At 51.9% G+C, this 17373-nt stretch overlaps 1 protein-coding gene across 6 annotated transcripts in view; it reads left to right on the forward strand.

Moving 5' to 3' along the window:
* The window catches only part of MTMR14 (myotubularin related protein 14), a 50315-nt gene extending 33283 nt beyond the window's left edge, over positions 1-17032 (forward strand). For 3 of the 6 annotated variants that reach the window (XM_081821719.1, XM_081821692.1, XM_081821689.1), the window contains 9 exons: positions 1173-1258; positions 1537-1613; positions 1878-1914; positions 4148-4218; positions 4992-5050; positions 5224-5362; positions 6331-6507; positions 13393-13548; positions 16433-17032. In XM_081821719.1, the coding sequence (XP_081677845.1) occupies positions 1173-1258; positions 1537-1613; positions 1878-1914; positions 4148-4218; positions 4992-5050; positions 5224-5362; positions 6331-6507; positions 13393-13548; positions 16433-16616 (986 nt within the window). In that variant the 3' untranslated portion in view covers positions 16617-17032. The remainder of the gene's footprint in view (positions 1-1172; positions 1259-1536; positions 1614-1877; positions 1915-4147; positions 4219-4991; positions 5051-5223; positions 5363-6330; positions 6508-13392; positions 13549-16432) is intronic. The other 3 variants (XM_081821704.1, XM_081821698.1, XM_081821714.1) reach the window with 2 other exon arrangements.
* The last annotated feature ends 341 nt before the right edge of the window (positions 17033-17373 follow it).

Below are 17373 nucleotides of genomic sequence, written 5' to 3' on the forward strand. Positions count from 1 at the left end.
CTTTATGGGAGAAAGATTTAGGGATTCCCTTGTCCATTGGCAGCTTTATTCCTCAAAACCTTAGAAAACAAAATTGTGAGCTCATTACCATCTGAACTATGCACCGTGTTTCTACACTAGGTTAGCTGACCTTTGATCATCAGCGTTGTGTGTGGGGCCGGAATTGCCTCTTCTAATTCAGAAAGATGAGAGAAAATCAGTTCTGGATTCTTATTGGGCACACACGAAAGTCCCTAGAGGGCCTGTTCACTGGATGGTACTCCAGCTGGTTTGGCTGTTTTGATTGGATGGGCCCATCATGCTCAGTGTCTCTAGGGTGGGCTGACTAACTCATCGATACCAGTCAAGACTTCTGTGGGGTTGCTCTTGCTTAAACAAGTGGAAATGTATAGCTTATATAACCAAGAAAGCCCCAAAGCAGAGCCAGGTGCCTAAGAAATGTCATAAAGAACCTCCTTGTTTCTCATACCCGCTGTCTCATTAGCTTTGTAACCACTCTTGATTTGTTTCCTGCCATCTGACCTCCCCCAGGAGAGAGAGAGAGAGAGCCTCTGTTTCAGAGCTCATGCTCATTGACCTGGTTTGGGTCAAGTGCCCATCCTTGAACCAGTCACTGTGGCCAAGTGTGCAAAAAAGTCACATGCCTAACTCCGGAGTTAAGCAGTGGTTCTCTACCTGGGGCAGTACTGCTTCTGGGGAAATGGGTGTTGTAGGAACTGGAGGAAGGGAGCTTCTGGAAAAATGGGTGTTACAGGCACTGGAGGAAGGCTACTAGCATTTGGTGCGTGGTTAGCCAAGAATCCCAAATGTCCTGCAGTTCCTGGGACAGCCCTGCACAGTGAAGAATTGTCTTCCTCCAAAATTCCTGTAGGGACCCCTGAGAAATGCTGGGTGGGGATATGCACATCAGCCCCACCTAAATGACCTGGGCAGTACTGCTTGTCTAGAAAGGTAGCCAGAAGAAAGAAGAAGAAATGCTGTGTACAGAGACAAGTGCCTGCCACCCACCCCTTTCTGGGAGTAGGTGGGAGAAGAATCTTGGAGAGGCCCACCAGGAAGAGGGAGACTAGGGGTGGCATGGCTGACACCAGACCAGGGTGGTGGCATGTCCTCTTCTCATGCACCCGTGTTTGCTTTGCTTCTGGGTTTCCTGTCATGTGGTTCCTGAGTAGATGACAGCGGGCTGCTGGTACACTGTATCTCAGGCTGGGATCGGACCCCCCTCTTCATCTCTCTCCTACGCCTTTCCTTGTGGGCTGTGAGTATGGACGGGCTGGGCTGTGGGGTTCGGGAGCTTGCTGAGGCCATCTACCAAGATTACTCTGGGACCATTAGGAGTACCTCCAGAAATTAGAGATTTGGGATGAGGAACCCCAAGTGTTCAGAGCAAGTGTTAGGTTTAATGCTGTTTTGGGGACTGTTGGGCAGCCCGGTTGTCACTGGGTCTGTGGTTGCAGTTCAGCTCCTGGGACAAGGAGGGGGTTGTTACGGGGAGTCATCTTTCTAATCTTAGCATGTCTCTCTGGTCTCTTCCAGGATGGGCTTATCCACACATCCCTGAAGCCTGCTGAGATCCTCTACCTAACTGTGGCCTATGACTGGTTCCTCTTTGGGTAAGCCTTCGGGGAATGTCCGGTTGTTGGGTGGGCATCATGCCTGGGGAACGGTGTTTCCGTGTGCATCTGGGTGTGGTGGCTCCTGTGACAGGGTTAGAGGTGAAGACCATCCTGCCTCCTTGGGAAAGACTGAAGGTGCTTGTCAGGCCCCACTTGAGGTTGTGGTGCCAAAGCCATGGTCTGTCCCTGTAACTCAAGGCCCCCTTTGCCCTCCCGTCTTGGGGTGCTGCTCGCTTTGACCTCCTCGCCTTCTTGTTTCAGGCACATGTTGGTAGATCGGCTCAGCAAAGGAGAGGAGGTGGGTACTGTGAGCAAATGCCGGGGCTCTGAGAACAACAGCACGACGTCCTGTTTGGCATCCACACTTAGGGGGCAGTTCCTTGCCCAGTGCGTGCAGGGATCGGGCAGCATGGCCACAAAAGCAGCAGCACAACAGCCCCCATCCTGAGCCTCCGTTCCTGTCCTGTGCGGTAGAGAATAACGCTTGCCCACATGGCTGCCCTGAGCTCCGGCTGCCAGTCCTCTTCTTGCTTTGGCTGCCATCTTTCTCACAGGTGACCTTGTTTTCTGCACTCAGTTATGGAACCAAATTACAAGCCTTTTCCTGGGCTCCTCAGCCCTACAGCTACAACCAGAGGCTCTTCCCTGTCTGTCTTTCCTGTTCACATCCATGCAGCAACTTGTAAGCCCCACGGCCAGCGGAGCAAGCCCGGGTCCTGCCCGGCTGCTCCCCACCAGCCCAGGGAGCAGACCCAGACCAGGGCACAGCCAGCTGGCCTCCAGGGTCTCCTTACTCTCTGGGCACTGTTCCCTCTTCCTCTCTCTGCCCTCTCTGTACCCCATCCTTTTCTGCTTTTCGCAGTCTTTGCCTCTTTGGTATGCTTATTTTTCAGCCTGTTTTCCCTGCACGCAGACCTGGAGTCAGACCTGAGTTTGAACCCTGCTTGTCCCACCTATTACTTGGTGACCCTGAGTAATGTGATTCACCTTGAGTCTCCTGGTGTTGATCATGCTGCCTCACAAAGAGAATGAGTCTAGGTGCCCAGCGTGGGAGCTGTCACACAGCGTTAGCTCTTTCTCTTTTGCCCTCTGTCCCCCCCGCTTCCTGAAGCATCTTTCTCACCCTCCTGAGGCTGCCTTCTTTCCAAGCATCTTATCTTGTGCCTCCTCCTTTTGTTCCTCCCTCTCAGCGGCTCCTCAGCAGCTCCTCTCCCCTTCCAAATCTCTTGAGTACTTATCGCATCTGCAGGGGCTGCAGAGCTCACAAGCCTCTTCCTCAGAGGCCTCCATGAACTCTGTCAGAGGCAGTGACTTTGGCATTGAAATCAGCACGTAAAGCCCCTTTGCAGCCTCTCATTTTCAGACTGACTGGTGCTCCAGAACATTCTGCCCTCCACGCAGCCTCCCCCACCCTCAGAACAAGCCAGATTCTGCCTTCAGAAACTGGACAGAGGATGAGGCCGAGTCCAGTGGGGTCTGGATTCAGACCCTGGCTATCTTTCATCCCCATAAATAAGAGGGTCTCCTCAGCTGGAAGGGTTGGTTTTCAGGGTATGGGCCTTTCTCTTACCCCTACCAGACACTCTAGACGCTGATGCTTTAAAACAAACAAAACAGAGGCCTGTTAAATGGCCTCTCTCCTCCTCCCCAGCCCTTGAGGTTCACAGCACACTAGCATGTTAAAGACTAAAGGCTGTGGTGAAGACACCTATTTAATTTTATGTAACCCAACATTTTCATACTGACCTAACCTGGGGCACCCTCCCTCCCTTTTGGTGAGGGGGCGGTGTTTGTTTGAGGAAATCATATGGGGCTCTGGGATACCACGTGGGTGTTTATCCAAGTGAGGGTTTGATGGGCCACACCTTTCAGAATCACTGAGGAGTTTGTGTAAAAACTGTAGAGACTGCCTTGTGTGCACTTCATGGGGGCCCATTTGACTAGGGCACTGGCTGGAAGGGAGGAGAGAGGCGGTGGGAATGCAGCTAGAGGTCAGGAGCTGCCTCCTGCCTCTGCCCACCTCAGACTCTGGCTGCCCCTCACCCCTGGTTCTTCTGAACTACCATTTCTGGGTGTTCCTCCTACAAAATCTGATCCCTTTCCCTTCCATTATGTTCCTGCAGTGTCCATTAATCTCCTCACCCCCAAATCTCTCTCCCAGCTGTTCTTCCTGGTTAGCCTCTCACCTTGGGGTCCTTAGGAGAGGCTGAGGGGAAAAGCTGCCATTCTCTTCATCCTTTTCAGTGGCTCGAGAACATGCATGTTGAATTTGAAGATGGTTTGAAAACTCACTGGCTTACCCTTATACATTCCCTTCCTTCCTTTCCCTAACCCAGGCACATTACCCTGTCTGCCAAACCCTCTCCCACCCATTTATAGAGCAGAATGTCCAGCAGGGTCCCTGAGGCAGGGCTGTTGTCCATCAGGGTTGACCAGGTGGCTGGCTGCTCTCTCCTAGGAGCTCAGCCACCTAGATTCCTCTCCTTGGAGAAAGCTGTCTTCTCATGTGTACTGCTTTTTGGTTTCTTCAGATTTTCTTCTTCTGCTTCAATTTTTTGAAGCATATCATCTCTGAGGAGTTCTCTGCTCTGAAGACACAGAGGTGAGGAGAGACCTGTTCTCTCACACTGGGCAGGGCACTCTGGGAAGGGCCACTCTGGGAAGAGTAGGCAGGGTCTCACTCACTGTCTGATTCCCTGCCTGGCTTCCCTGCATGCTTGGCAAGTTGGCATCTCATCCCTGCCTTCCCTCTGAGGCCTGGGTAGGGATTCCCGGTGAGAGCCAGTGGGGAAAGAGGCTCTCCTGCCCATGAGGCAGGCCTGGGGTCAGCCTGCAGTCATACTAACAGAAAGGCTATGGGACAAAGGAGTGGTCTCTGGGGACTAGGAGAGCAGGGCACATTGCTGCTGGGAGAAGCCAACCTAGGGACAGGAGGACTCCCAGCACCCCATACTCTGACTGAGACAGCAGATTCTTCTGCCTGCCCTTTCCTGGGCTGCTGCAGAGGTGTGTCTGCATCTCTGTGCAGCCCTCCACCATGGAACAGTCTGCCTCCAGCCTGGGAAACACAGGAGTCTTGCCTGGCAGTTGCCTTACAACCTCTCTGAGAGTTGGTGTCTTTGAGTTCACTTGCCTCCAAATCCAAGCTCCTAGGTGTGTTGGGCCAGATTGAACTCTGAGGGGCCAAGGTGAAAGGGAGGAGTCGGGCTTTGCTGGCCTATCAGAAGTGGCCTGACGTTTTGCAACACTCTAGGTAGGACCTGTCTCATTGATTGGCCAGTGAGTTGGAGCTTCTTTCCCAGGCAAGCAGCATGCTGGGTATGGAGACAACAGAGAAGACTGAATGTAATTCACTATTCTGGTTTCTCTGTACAGGAGGAAGAGTTTGCCAGCCCGGGATGTGGGCTTCACTCTGGAAGATATCTGTATGCTGAGTGAGTTACAGGCCCCAGCAGATTTCCCTTCCTCTGTGCATCTTTCTGAGTGTAGACCACGCAGGAACTGTTTGTTCTAGAAACTTCCCTTTCCAGATGTATGGTGTGGAAGAGCTAGGGGACCAGTAGTGTGAGAAGATAATGTGCTAACCAATGGCACTTGCTTCTTTCAGGACGAAAGGACCGCGGCAGCACCACCAGCCTTGGCAGCGACTTCTCTCTGGTCATGGAGAGCTCCCCAGGAGCTGCCGGGAGTTTCACCTATGAAGCCGTGGAGCTGCTCCCTGCAGGAGCACAGACTCAGGCAGCTTGGTGAGGGGCCAGGCTGGAATTAAGCTTGCTCACAGCTGTGGCCCAGGGCCACCAGCTCCAGGGAGCCCCAAGAACAAAGGGGCCCCCGACAGTAGGGCTGAGAGCACAGCTCCATGCCCTGCTGTCTCTCCTAGCCCTCAGAGGCCAGCCATCTGGTTGGTGAGGGGCACTGGCCACGGTGGGCCAGGAACATAAAGGGCTGGGGCTCCCTGTGGGATGAAGAAAGAAGCCGCAGGGCTGGGCAGACAGGGTGGGGTGAGGGGAGGCTGGTGTTAAAGAGACTCCCTGGGGGAGCTCCCTTGTATCATTTGCTTGGGGGGTGGGGGGCCAGTTACAAAAAAAGAAAAGTGAGTTCAAAATGATGGTGAATTGGGAACTTGTTTGAGGGTGAACTCCTCTGAGAATCTGATGACTCTGTCTCTAGACAGATGACTCAAACTTTTGTATTGCATTTGGAAGGAGGAGCAGTTACTGAGCTGTTAAGAATCTAGCCTGGGGGCGCCTGGGTGGCTCAGTCGTTAAGCGTCTGCCTTCGGCTCAGGTCATGACCCAGGGTTCTGGGATCGAACCCCGCATCGGGCTCTCTGCTCTGCGGGAAGCCTGCTTCTCCCTCTCCCACTCCCCCTGCTTGTGTTCCCTCTCTTGCTGTGTCTCTCTCTGTCAAATAAATAAATAAAATCTTTAAAAAATAAATAAATAAATAAATAAATAAATAAATAAATAAATAAAAAGAATCTAGCCTGTACTCCAAGGCCAGTGGGACAGTGTTATTTGGATGTCACATTTCCTCTCTGAAGACCCAGTCCTTGCTGCTCATGGCCAAGCCTGAGGCAGTGCTAATGTATACCCATCCCCATGTGGCATTTTCCCAGTGGAAGTAAGGACTGGGCTCTGACATTTGGTAAAAGTGGGCAGAGGGCTTGCCTGGGGTGGCCCCTTGGCCAACAGCCCTACTCTTTCTGCTGCAGGAGGAAGAGCCACTCGTCCTCTCCACAGAGCGTGCTCTGGAACCGGCCACAGCTCTCGGAGGACCGCCTGCCTTCCCACCAGGGGCTGGGGGAAGCCAAGTCTTCCAGCTCCTCATCCTCAAACCATTCTGACTTTTTCAGGATGGGTAGCAGTCCCCTGGAGGTCCCCAAACCCAGGTGAGGAGCTCCAAAGCCCCTAATGGTGGACGTGATTAGCCCTTCCCTCTTACTAAGCCTGGGGAGTGGGGTTCCAGCCCCTGAGCTGGTATCTACGATGGTGTCTTGGGACAGAGCGCCTTGGCCTCGGCCTGGTGGGCAGTGTACCCAGGAGGCAGAGGGGCTTGACAAGCTTCACAAACCCCTGTTTGGAGGATGGGTTAATGTTTGTGTAAGAGCTGGTTTGTAGAATGATTTGAGACTCCTTCCCAGAGTGCTAGCAGATGGGGAATCTAGAAGGTGTACTGACTGCAGTGTGATGGGCAGAGGGTCAGGGCTGCCTCCCCCTATTGCCTTTGGTGGGTCTCAGCCTTCATGGCCCTCACATTCTGCTTAACGAGATGGACCCAGATCCTCAGAGTCCTTGGTTCTCACATTCCATATCTGAACTGGAAGGGCAGTGAGGAGAACAGACAGGGAGTTAGGCTAGATAAGTGTGGCTCAGGCAAACCTTGGGAGACTCTGTACACCTGAGAAGTGCTCAGCCAGATGGACAGGTGTGGCTGGAGTGTGCTGCGGGAATGGTGTTCCCTAGAAGAGAGGAAAGCTGAGCACTGGGCAGGGGCTTAGGATTGAGGGATGGTCTGGCACTTGAGGAAAGCATTTCCTGGCTGACCCCATACCACTTTTTCGTCATACCCACACAGAAGGAATCCTGTGAGTTGCTTTGTTTTTTAAAGTCTCGAGAACGTCTGGCCCTTCTGGAGAGAACAAAGCAGTGTGTGACTTACGAGGTCCTTGATAAATTCCAAGGAGAAAGGGGCATTTAGCCTAAAGAGTGTGAGCCTTGGAGTCTACCTCAGATTTGAACCCAGCTCTGAAATGGACTGCTCCAAAAGTTTCAGGTCTTTTCCTTTTAGCAGGCCTGTTAACAGTGAGGAAACTGAGCCCCAAAGTCACAGGGAAGACCTGAAACTTCTGGAACCTGCCTCCTGTCCCCACCCTCTGGCATTTCTCCATGGGCAAAAAGCAGGCAATGGAGGAAAACACCTTCCCCATGCCGGCAGCAGATGCGCTCTAGGTCAGCAGGAGCCCCACGAAGTGCACTGACCAGAGGAGTCCTTTGTGCTCACCTCTGAAGGTGAGCCCTCCAACCCGGAGCGCTGCCATGTCTGCCAGGGGCATAGCTGAGTCTGCTAAACAAAGACCAGGACTCCTCTGACCATGCAGGAGGTTTGGTGAAGATAGCTGAGCAGAGGTGGTGCCAGGCCGACAAGGCCACACGCCTGTGCTCGGTCCTGTCCTCTCTGTGTGCCTAGTGCCACGCCACCCTTGGCTGCCCGCGGCTGCACGCCCGGCTTTCCTCAGAGCTGCCCTGGGGCCGTGGCGGCACGGCCTAACCCTCGCAGTTCCGGGCTGGAACTCTTGTTCAGTGTCCCCACCTCCTTTCCTGCCTGTGCAGCATTGCTGGACAGCTGGGAAGGAGACCAGAAGAGTCCTCCTCTCCTCTCGGGTCCTGCTGCAGCCTTAACTGTCCCACTGCTAGGGTTTCCCCCGCTGAGGCAGCACTCCCATCACCTTTACGCACACCCCAGCTTTTTATTATTCCCTTCTTCCTGCCAAGAGATCCTCCTTCCCAATCTGGTGATCATTTCCTTTAGTCTCACCAGTGGTTCTCTGCCTGCACTGGGTGGCTCAGACTCCTAGGGTTGGCCCAGCAGAGCTACAGAGGCCCCTCCCTAAGGAGACAGAGGAGGGTTGGGGGTGTCCTCTGGCCTTTCAGCCCTGTGTGCTTGGCCTGGTCGCGGCTGGGGTAGCTGGGCCAGAGTGGGGCACAAGGCCTTGCAGAGGCGTGGGCTGGGCTGCTTTGAAGTGTTTGGCTCTGCCAGTCTATTCTGGGAATGCCTGCTCGGAGCTCAACTGGTCTGGCCAGGCAGCAAGGTTCTGGACTGGCTGCCTGTTTGCCAGAGCTTTTGAAAGACTAGATTATTCAGATTTGGAGCATTCTAATTATGTATTTCCATTAACATTAAAATTAATTTAGTCTCTTTTAAAGTGCCTGAGGGATCCTGTCATTAGCTTCCCTGCCTCTCTTAGGTAACAAGAGCCAATCAGCTTTTTAATGCAGTGGGGGGAACTATAGGGAAAGAAACCCTTTAGTAAAGCTATCTGTGACAGCTGAAATTCCCCTCATTATGTGAAGTCTTTGGGTTTCGAATACTCCAAATTCTGTAAGCATATTTCTCTTAAAGCAGGACTTCCCTATGAAAGGAGTCAGTAAAGCTTTGTTCAAAGTTAAGAAGTAGGTGAAAAAAGTTCTGTGGGGTGCTAATTCTTACCCAGTCCCAGCCCCAGGTGCCTCTCTGAGAAGACTGGTGGCTTTTTGCTTTATTAGCTGCCACTGCAACAGCTTCTGCTTGAGCTGCATTTCTGGAACATTGTTGAATCTCTAATCAGCTGTAGGGCTGGGGGTGAGAAGAGGCAGGGCCAATGCTCTGAGCTCACATGCCTCCCAAGGTTCTGGTAAGTGGCTCAGCCCCACGTGGCCTTGGTCTCTGCTCCAGAGTCAGACATCTTTAGGGGTGGGAGGTGGCTAGCACAGTCCTGTCCATACCTGAGGAGGGATGGTGTCACCACAGAGCCCAGCTTGAAGCTAAGCTGCCTAAAGAGCAGATTAACTTGGCTAAGGGACACCTAGCAGCAGTCTGGTTGAATAGCTAAGTAGAAACATAGATACCAACTTCTGTTGCCCAGCTAGCTTCTCTTTCCCCATCTTCCACCACATAATCAACTGCTCATTATAAGCAGTGAGCTCTGTCCTGGGCTTTGTTTAATGAGGCAGAGAAACCAGTCTGCTTTCTGCAATACATAGGGTTCCTGTCCCATGTTTGACATTGTCATGCATAGGATCATAGCTTCCAACCAAGGATGAGTGGTAAGAAGCGTGAAGGCATTGCCAGCTTAAGTCCCAGAAAAGGACACTTAGAGTCCTAAAATATTTCTTGAGCTGCTGCTCTTTCCTTCTCTCTCTCTCTCTCTTTCTCCCCACCGCCCCACACCCATGTTTAAAGGCTTAAAGTCTGGACTGGGGAAAACTGATATTTTTTCCTTTATTTTTTTCCCCAAATGTGGTAAGAAATCCTGCCCTAGCCATCTCTGAAGTCAGTTGCTTTGTGAGTTCAGGAATTTGTTGAATTGAAGGAATCTTGCCTAAAGCTCCATTCCTGGAAGCATTCAATTAGGCAGAGGCTCTGGGACCATTATGTAGAGGCTTAGCGGGTTGGCAGGTGTAGGTGTAGATTAGAGGGGACCTCCAGGCCCCCTCAAAGTGTGGGATTTTCAGTCTTGGCTCAAATGTTCATTCCTTGCATGACTTCAGACATGTCACTTGATGACTCTGAGTTTCTGTTTTCTCATCTGTGTAATCAAGAGGTTTAGACAGGCAACTCTCAGGTTCTTCCTAGTTGTGTACCTTCCAGCCTTCTGTGTCAACTCAGGTGCTTCCAGGTGCAATTAACCAAAAAACCCATCTCAACAGGTTTAAACAATAAAGGAAAACTGTTGGTTCTTATGGAAAAGTCCAGTGGAAAATATGACCTTCCAGGGGTAGTCTGATCAAGGCTCCAACTCCATTTTCCTGTGATTCTTTCCCCTTGCCTCCTTCCACATGCTAGCTCTGTCCTCTAGCCAGCTTCCGTAATGGTGAACAGCCACTCCTGGGCACCCTGCTTCCTTTCTCACATCCAGGAATCACATGAGGACCCCCCTTCCAACCATGAATCACAAGCTCTCTGCTTTATGCCAGTTGAAAAGTATGTGCCCATCCCCGAACCAACCCCTGAAGCCCCTACTGCCCCTAATCAGGAAGGAAGATCAGTATACTAAGGGGCTAGTTTGGGCCGAGTTTCAGTCCCAGCTTGGCCACTCCTAGCTATGTGCGACTTGGAAAAATCACTTCCCTCCTGAGCTCAGTTTTTTCATTCCACCTTAAAGATCAAGTGATGATCCGCCTTCCATAAGTTTAGGTTTAAATGAGATAATAGAACTAAGTATCTGGCACACAGTAAATACTCATCCTTTCCACAGATGCTCAGTAAACTGTAGTTGTGGTGAAGGACCAGTCCTTATTCACATATCTGAGGGCATATGGGCCATGGCAGGGTACTAGGCATCTAGGTAAAAGGCCAGGCCAGGCACCGCAGGGCAGACCTGTTTATTCATGCCTCAGCTGTGTGGGTCAGGCCAGCTCTGCTTGTGTGGGTATTCTTGTACCTCTTCCCGAAGAGGACTAGCTAAAAGATAACCTGCCTGAGTCCTGCGTACACTGGGTGTCTGGGCGGGGCGGGGGGGTGGGGAGTGGGAGTTGCAGCTCTTTCGGTGCTATAAAGAGGGGCCTAGGCTATATCTAGATAAGGGAGTGAAATGTTGCCAAAAATCCAGTCTCCTGGGCAGAGGTGTGAGCCTTCCGAGACCTGGGGATGTGGACAGATGACCTTGGAAGCATCATCGGTTCCACAGTTCTCCAGTTGGAGGGTAGGTTGGCCCCATGTTCCCTCTGGCCCTGTAGGTAGATTGGAGGAGCTAGAACTCAGACTTCTCTCTCTCTTTTTTTTTTCCCCCTGCTTTGTTTGTGCTTGAGTAAAGATGCAGGGCAGTAGAGTGTGGGGTCTTAATAAAGCTGGTTAAGTTACCTGTGTACTGAGACTATCTTGAAAGTTTTCCTTATTTCATTAGGCAGGTGCAGGTACTACTTCTGGTGACTGTTTGCTTTCATCTTTAGGTGTCCCCGCCAGCCAGCTAATCCAGATCGGCACTTAGGAGCACCTTTCTGCTTAGCATAGTCCCTTGCTCTCAAACCCAGGAGCTGAACAACTGCTTTGCAACCCTTTCTTTGACAAAAGCCTCAAATAGGAAGATTTGTCTGCAGCTGATTGCTTCCTGAGATGGCTTTATGTCCCCTGGGATCACATACCCTGTTGCTATCTGTACTGCCTACTTCATTCCACAGCTATCCCCTGGCTCCCCCAAATGTGTTCCTTGTCTGGTGGTGCTAACTGCTAGATGCTAGGGACCTGACTAGCCTAAGGGGACCAGGAATCCTCCCATTCCATCCTGTCATTTTTCCATTGGTAGTTGAGTCTCTCATAGTCTGGGAGCAGGGGGTACGGAGAACATAAGAAACCTCCCATGTTCCCAGCCCCAGGAGTGCCCCATCCTACTCAGCATCCCTTCCATTCCCTCAACACTGGGGTTCAGCAGTTGTTTTCCTACAGACTGCTAAAACTGGAAGAGAAAATCTGCCCTTAAAGTTTCAACAGTAGATGAGATTTGTGGAGCCAAGCTGACCTCAGTCGAGTTATGCTGACTGCAGGCCCAGCATAACCTGGAGGAAGTACAGGGAAACTACCAGACTGTGATGTGATTAGCCCCTCCTGGGCAGCTGTCTCTTTGATTTACAGACTGCTTGAGTCCTGCCAAGTTTAGAAACAAGGAAACCCTGCTTTGTGGGGCATGAGGGGCTTCCACCAAGTAGCCGACCATGTCCTGTTCTCATCCCTAATGCCGTCACACGCCTTCCAGAGTTGAGCAGGAATGATGAATGTGGAAGTCTCTGTGTTGCAGGGGGTTCCTATTCATGGCAGCTTTAATGTAGAAGACCATCTGTTTTCCCTGGTCTCAAGGTGGTTCTGTTGTAGGACAAATCTGTAATCAAACTTGGCTTTAAAAATCTCTTCTTGGACTCACTAGCGTGGGACCTTCAGTAAGTGTCTTCACCTGTCTGGACTGCCATTTCTCGCTCTGTCTCTAAGATAAGAATGGTTAACGATTACCAGAGCTGCAGTACCTGGCCAGAGTATCACTCAGGTGGCAGCTGCTTGAGGATGAGGCTGGGGTGGCCACTCATGAGGGCTGTTGCCTCAAACTTGGGAGACACTGATGCTAGCTAACTGGGTGGGCCAAGGTCAATGAATGTCTCTGTTTCCCACCCCCTGTACCACTATTCATGCTTCTCTGTTCCAGGGCCCTACAGAAGCACTTTCTGCTATTCTTGAATTAAAGAATAAAGGGTCAAACATCAAAGATGATGTACCTCTGGGGATGGAGACCTGGGGTAGCCAATGAAAGGGCCTTGTTTGATGTCTTCCTGTCTCCCTTCCTCCTCCACCCCCAGTGACTGGGCTACTGCCCTGAGACAGTAGAGAGAGGTTAGCTGTCAGCGAGGTGGTGGCCAGGTGGTGGCCGCAGTAGATTCCCAGTACAGCTTTCCTCTCCCTGCACCGCCCAAATCTCCATCTGAAAAAGGCCTGATGAAGCTGTCAAGTTGCCTGCCTGATTTCATCCCTTAGGGTATAACCAGTGAGTTTGCCAGGTTGATGCTTGTGAATACAAACTATGGCTCCTGGAAGGTGCTGCAGAGAAAGCCTGTGTGTGGGGTGGGGGGCGCCTCAGGGCTCCCATCACCTCACTCTTCAGTCTAGGTCACCACCCTCCACCGTCTCCAGGAAGCTTATTCTCCCATTGCTCTGACAAGACTTCAGTGGCCCCTGGGTTCTGCCTTGCCCACCCTGCCAATCTGCATGCCAGGGGTGTTTGAGGTGATCCTGCCTCCCTGGTTCCTAGGGCATCCGGCCTTGCTTCCTTCCTTTTGGCGCTGCTGAGACTGTACTTGCTGTGTCAGCCACCGGGGCAGGCATGCCCTGACCTGATGCTTTGGTTGCTGGCTCACCTCTTCTCATTCTGCTTTGCTCTTGTTTTTCTGTAAGTCTTTGCACGAAGCATTGTCCTCACAGCTGAGCCTGTGGCCCAGGACCACCATAGCCCCACCCCGACTCCTCCAGAGGGCCTCCCCTGTCAGGCATATGACTGACTATGCATCATCTCCCCTCTCTCTCCTCTCTGCCCCAGATCAGTGGACCATCCCCTGCCCGGATCCTCTCTCTCCACAGACTTTGGCAGCTGGCAGATGGTAACAGGCTGTGGCAGTATTCAGGAACGGGCTGTCCTGCACACAGACTCCTCTCTCCCTTTCAGCTTCCCGGATGAGCTCCCTAACAGTTGTCTGTAAGTGTCTTGCTTGAGGAGGCAGGATGCTCCCCTGCCCATATCAGAAGCTGGTGAGCCATCAGGAATGTTGGTTAGGGAGTGAGGCAGCAGCTGGCCCGGGATCCCTGCCCCTGCTCAGTGTCAGCTAAGTATACCTCACTGCTCCTGGACTCCTGAGGTATGGAAGAGGCTTTCTGGGCTGCTCAGGAAGTGTGTTGCGGTGTGTGTTCACTCTCTTGAGCCTCCGAAACTCATCCACAGGTGCCTCGGGGCACACCCTGAGGGAAAGCTGTCTGGACTGTAACTATAGAAGGTTCTATTTCTGTCCGAGGCTTTGCCTGACATGAGAATCCTTTGAAATCAGAACAGTGGGGTAGTGAAGGTAGGTGTATGGTGGAGACCACAGCCAGAATGGAGCTAGGTCAACTCAAGGGATGTGCTCCTCCAAGCAGAACCAAGGGTTCCTTGCCATCCCCTTCCTCCTCTTGTCTTCTGCTTTTACCTCCAGTCAGGTAAGAAAATTGGATGGGGATACCAAGTCCCAAGGCTGTAAAATCCTCTCCCTTTAAGGCTCCAGCACTGGGCTTTCAAGTCTTACAGTGTGTCCGCTTGAGTGGCTGCCTCTGTGGCAGTCCCCTGCCCGCTTTACTGCTTCATGGGTGTCAGGCCGGGTAGAGCCTCTGGTGGCCTGGGGAACAAGGCCTCTCCTCCCCACGATGGGCTGAATGAACTTCAGGTGCTGGGCATTCATTGTCCCCACCAGAATCTGGCTCATACCCACCAGAGCTGATAGGTCAGAGGCGAGTTGCCCTGGGGTGTTAAGAAGGATCCCTGCTGAGGGCAGGCAGAGGCCGGACCTTGGGATTCCAGGATGGAATAGGCCCAAGAGCCATCTCTGGAGGAAGCAGACATCTCTGCCCCTGCTTGATGGCACCCCTCACGTAACTGGCATTAACCATTGAAACGGGCAGCTCTCTGAGCTCCTAGCAAACCCCCACCATCTGGGTGGTTCCCAGAAGAAAGCTAGGTTCTATGTGATCTCATGGCCTCCAAAATTGCAGTGTAGGGATGGGGTCAGGGTTGATTCCTGCTGAGGTCATACAGTATGTCGATTTAGTGCTTGGGCTTTGTTATCAGAGAAATTTAGTCAAAACTCCTGGCTGCTCTGCCTTACCAGCTATGTCTTGGGGTGTCAGCCCTTACTTCTCTGAGCCTGCTGGCTCATCTCTTGAGAGAGAATGGCACTAGAGTATCTCTGCCTGCCTACCCCTTACCTGCTGTGTGTCCTCAAGTGAATCACCTATCCTCTCTGGGCTTCAGTTTTCTTATCTCTAAATAGGCTGATCCCTCCCTCTTCTGCCTCCCAGAAATAAGGGGCAGTGAGAATGCACATGTATGGACCTTTGGATATTCCCTGTGAATACAAACTACTAATCTGAATTATATGATATGCCCTAAGGAAAAGCTGAAGAAGAACACATGGCCTACAGCCTATGTGAAACCTAATTAGAGTGTAAAGAAGAACTAGGGCCACATGTCTCCCCCAAATGCCAAGACAGACTTTGGAGTTCTTCACGGTATTGCAGGAATCCAGTATCTAGTATCAGCTCCGTTTTCCTAGTGTTGCTGCAAGAGCTACTTGACTTTCCCTCACCCTAGGACCTGCTGCTTCTCTCTCTCTCCCACAGTAGTCACCCACTCATACCTACCACTCCCACCAGTCTACTTTCCTTCAGTCTGTTCTCCCCATACCTACCCCAGGACTGCCATTTATCCTCATACCTCCATCTGTTTCCCCCAGGCCCTGGGGTACAAGTCATTTGGGCTTGGGAATTGGAGACAGTGCTGCTACTTCTGACAAATTCCCTGGAGGGATTACACAGGGATTGGTCTCTTGGGGGGAAATTTTGGTGTCAGTGGTCAGGGCTAGTCTTGATTTTTAGGTGGATGGGAACATGAGGGTTCGTGTCATATAGGTCTGTGGCCCCTGGAGAAAGCCCTCCAGGGGACAGTTAGGGTGAATACCATGTGAGTTCCTGACCTTTCCTCTGATTCCATGTCCCTCTCACCCCTAGACTGCATACCTTTTAGTTCATAGGTTGGGTGTGGCTGGTACCTCAGGTCTCTTCTCCTCTTCTATTAAAGACCTTTCAAAGTGTCAAATAGCCTCATGGAATTCATTCTTTGATAAACCTGAGTTTTCATGCACTTGTTCCCCTTCAGGGGTTTTTGTTTGTTTTTTTACTTGTTCCCCTTCTAGATTTGTATTTGCAGGTCAAGGAGAGAAGAGGGGCTTCCCGTCTTCTGTGATCAGTGTCTGCAGAGGCCAGGGAAGGAACAGCAAATAAAATCAGAACAGGAATCCTGCTAGAAAAGCCAGCACCCTGCTAGCTATTTCCCTAGGGACCACAGTTGACCAAAGCTGTAGCTGAAGCCTCAGGGGTTTCCGGTTGAGGACCCTGGCCTCTCCAGGACACTGCCAAGAACTTTCTCCCCGAATGCTCCAGGTCCTGGCCACAAGAAGGCTAAGCCTTTGGTCAGCCAAGGCTTGATGCCTCATCTTGTGGTCTCTCCTTAAGTCTCAGATTGGTGCCTCATATTATTCTCACTGAGGAATGGCAGCCAACAGTTGGCAAACTCCCTCCTGCTCACCTTCCCCCCAACTTCCCCAGTGCACCATTAAAACATGCTGGTTCTAGGTTCTCAGTAGCCTGAGAGCTGAGAGGAAAGATTATGGAGGGGAACAAGGCCAAATGTTTAGGGCCTGAACTGCAGGGGTAGTATGGCCACAGGACATGTGCTAGCAAAGGCAGAAGGATAGGTAGTATGGTGTGAGGATAAGGATGTTGGATCCTGCCCAGGGTAATGCATTCATTCTCCCTCCTTCCCTCCCTCCCCACAGGCTTGCAGCCCTGAGCGAGCGGGAGACTCGGCTGCAGGAAGTACGGTCAGCTTTCTTGGCCGCGTACAGCAGCACAGTGGGGCTTCGAGCAGCAGCCCCCAGTCCCTCTGGTGCCATCGGAGGCCTGCTGGAGCAGTTTGTCCGTGGTGTTGGACTCCGGGGCACCAGCAGCAGCACCTTATGAAGTAGCCAGCCCCCAACAATTTCCTGTTCTCTCACCTGAGCCCTGAGCAGAATGAAAGCCATGCCCGGACAAGGGGTGCTTAAAGATAGGAGAGACATCTTCTCCCTCCTCTTCCTCCTCCATCATGCACATGGCAGCCCCAGAGCTGAGCAGGGCTAAGGACAGGGTTCTCCAACCCCCAGCTTCCTGACTGGTGACCACCATCCCTCTTGTCACTGCCTTTCCACCCACCCTAGTCTTGGTTGGGATTCCCATCAACTCTCAGAACTGTGTGTGGTTTCCCTGAGGCCTTGTGGAGGCTGAGACCTCACAAAAGACTCCCCTTTTCCTGTTCTTGTTTCCTGGAGAGGAGGGATCACCTGCACTGAGAATGAGGCAGTTTGACAGATCACAAAATTAAAAATCTTTTTGAACAAGTCTCTTGCATCCTCATTTGGTTGCTGTCTTTGTGGAGTTATTTGGAGTTATCTGTTCTTCCTTGTGCTGGAAGGGGTTGGGGTGGGGGTCAGATAAAGCAGAAAGACAACTGAAGACTCGGTTGTGCCTCTTAACTCCTGAGCCATGACAGTCTCAGTGAGATGGGGACAAGTAGTCACAGGTTGTCAAGGTGGGAGCAGTGGTCCTTAGGCGTCAATGGGCCCTAGTCACCTAGGAACCCATTTATTCACACGGATTCCCAGGGCTGCCTGAAATTGAGACTTAGGGTTGCTGAGATGGTCATTTAGCTGGAATGGACGGAGGTGTGTGTGGGAGGGGA

The sequence above is a fragment of the Leptonychotes weddellii genome, chromosome 1 (genome assembly GCF_054177405.1).
Source record: "Leptonychotes weddellii isolate Sample4059 chromosome 1, ASM5417740v2, whole genome shotgun sequence".
NCBI lineage: Eukaryota > Metazoa > Chordata > Mammalia > Carnivora > Phocidae > Leptonychotes > Leptonychotes weddellii.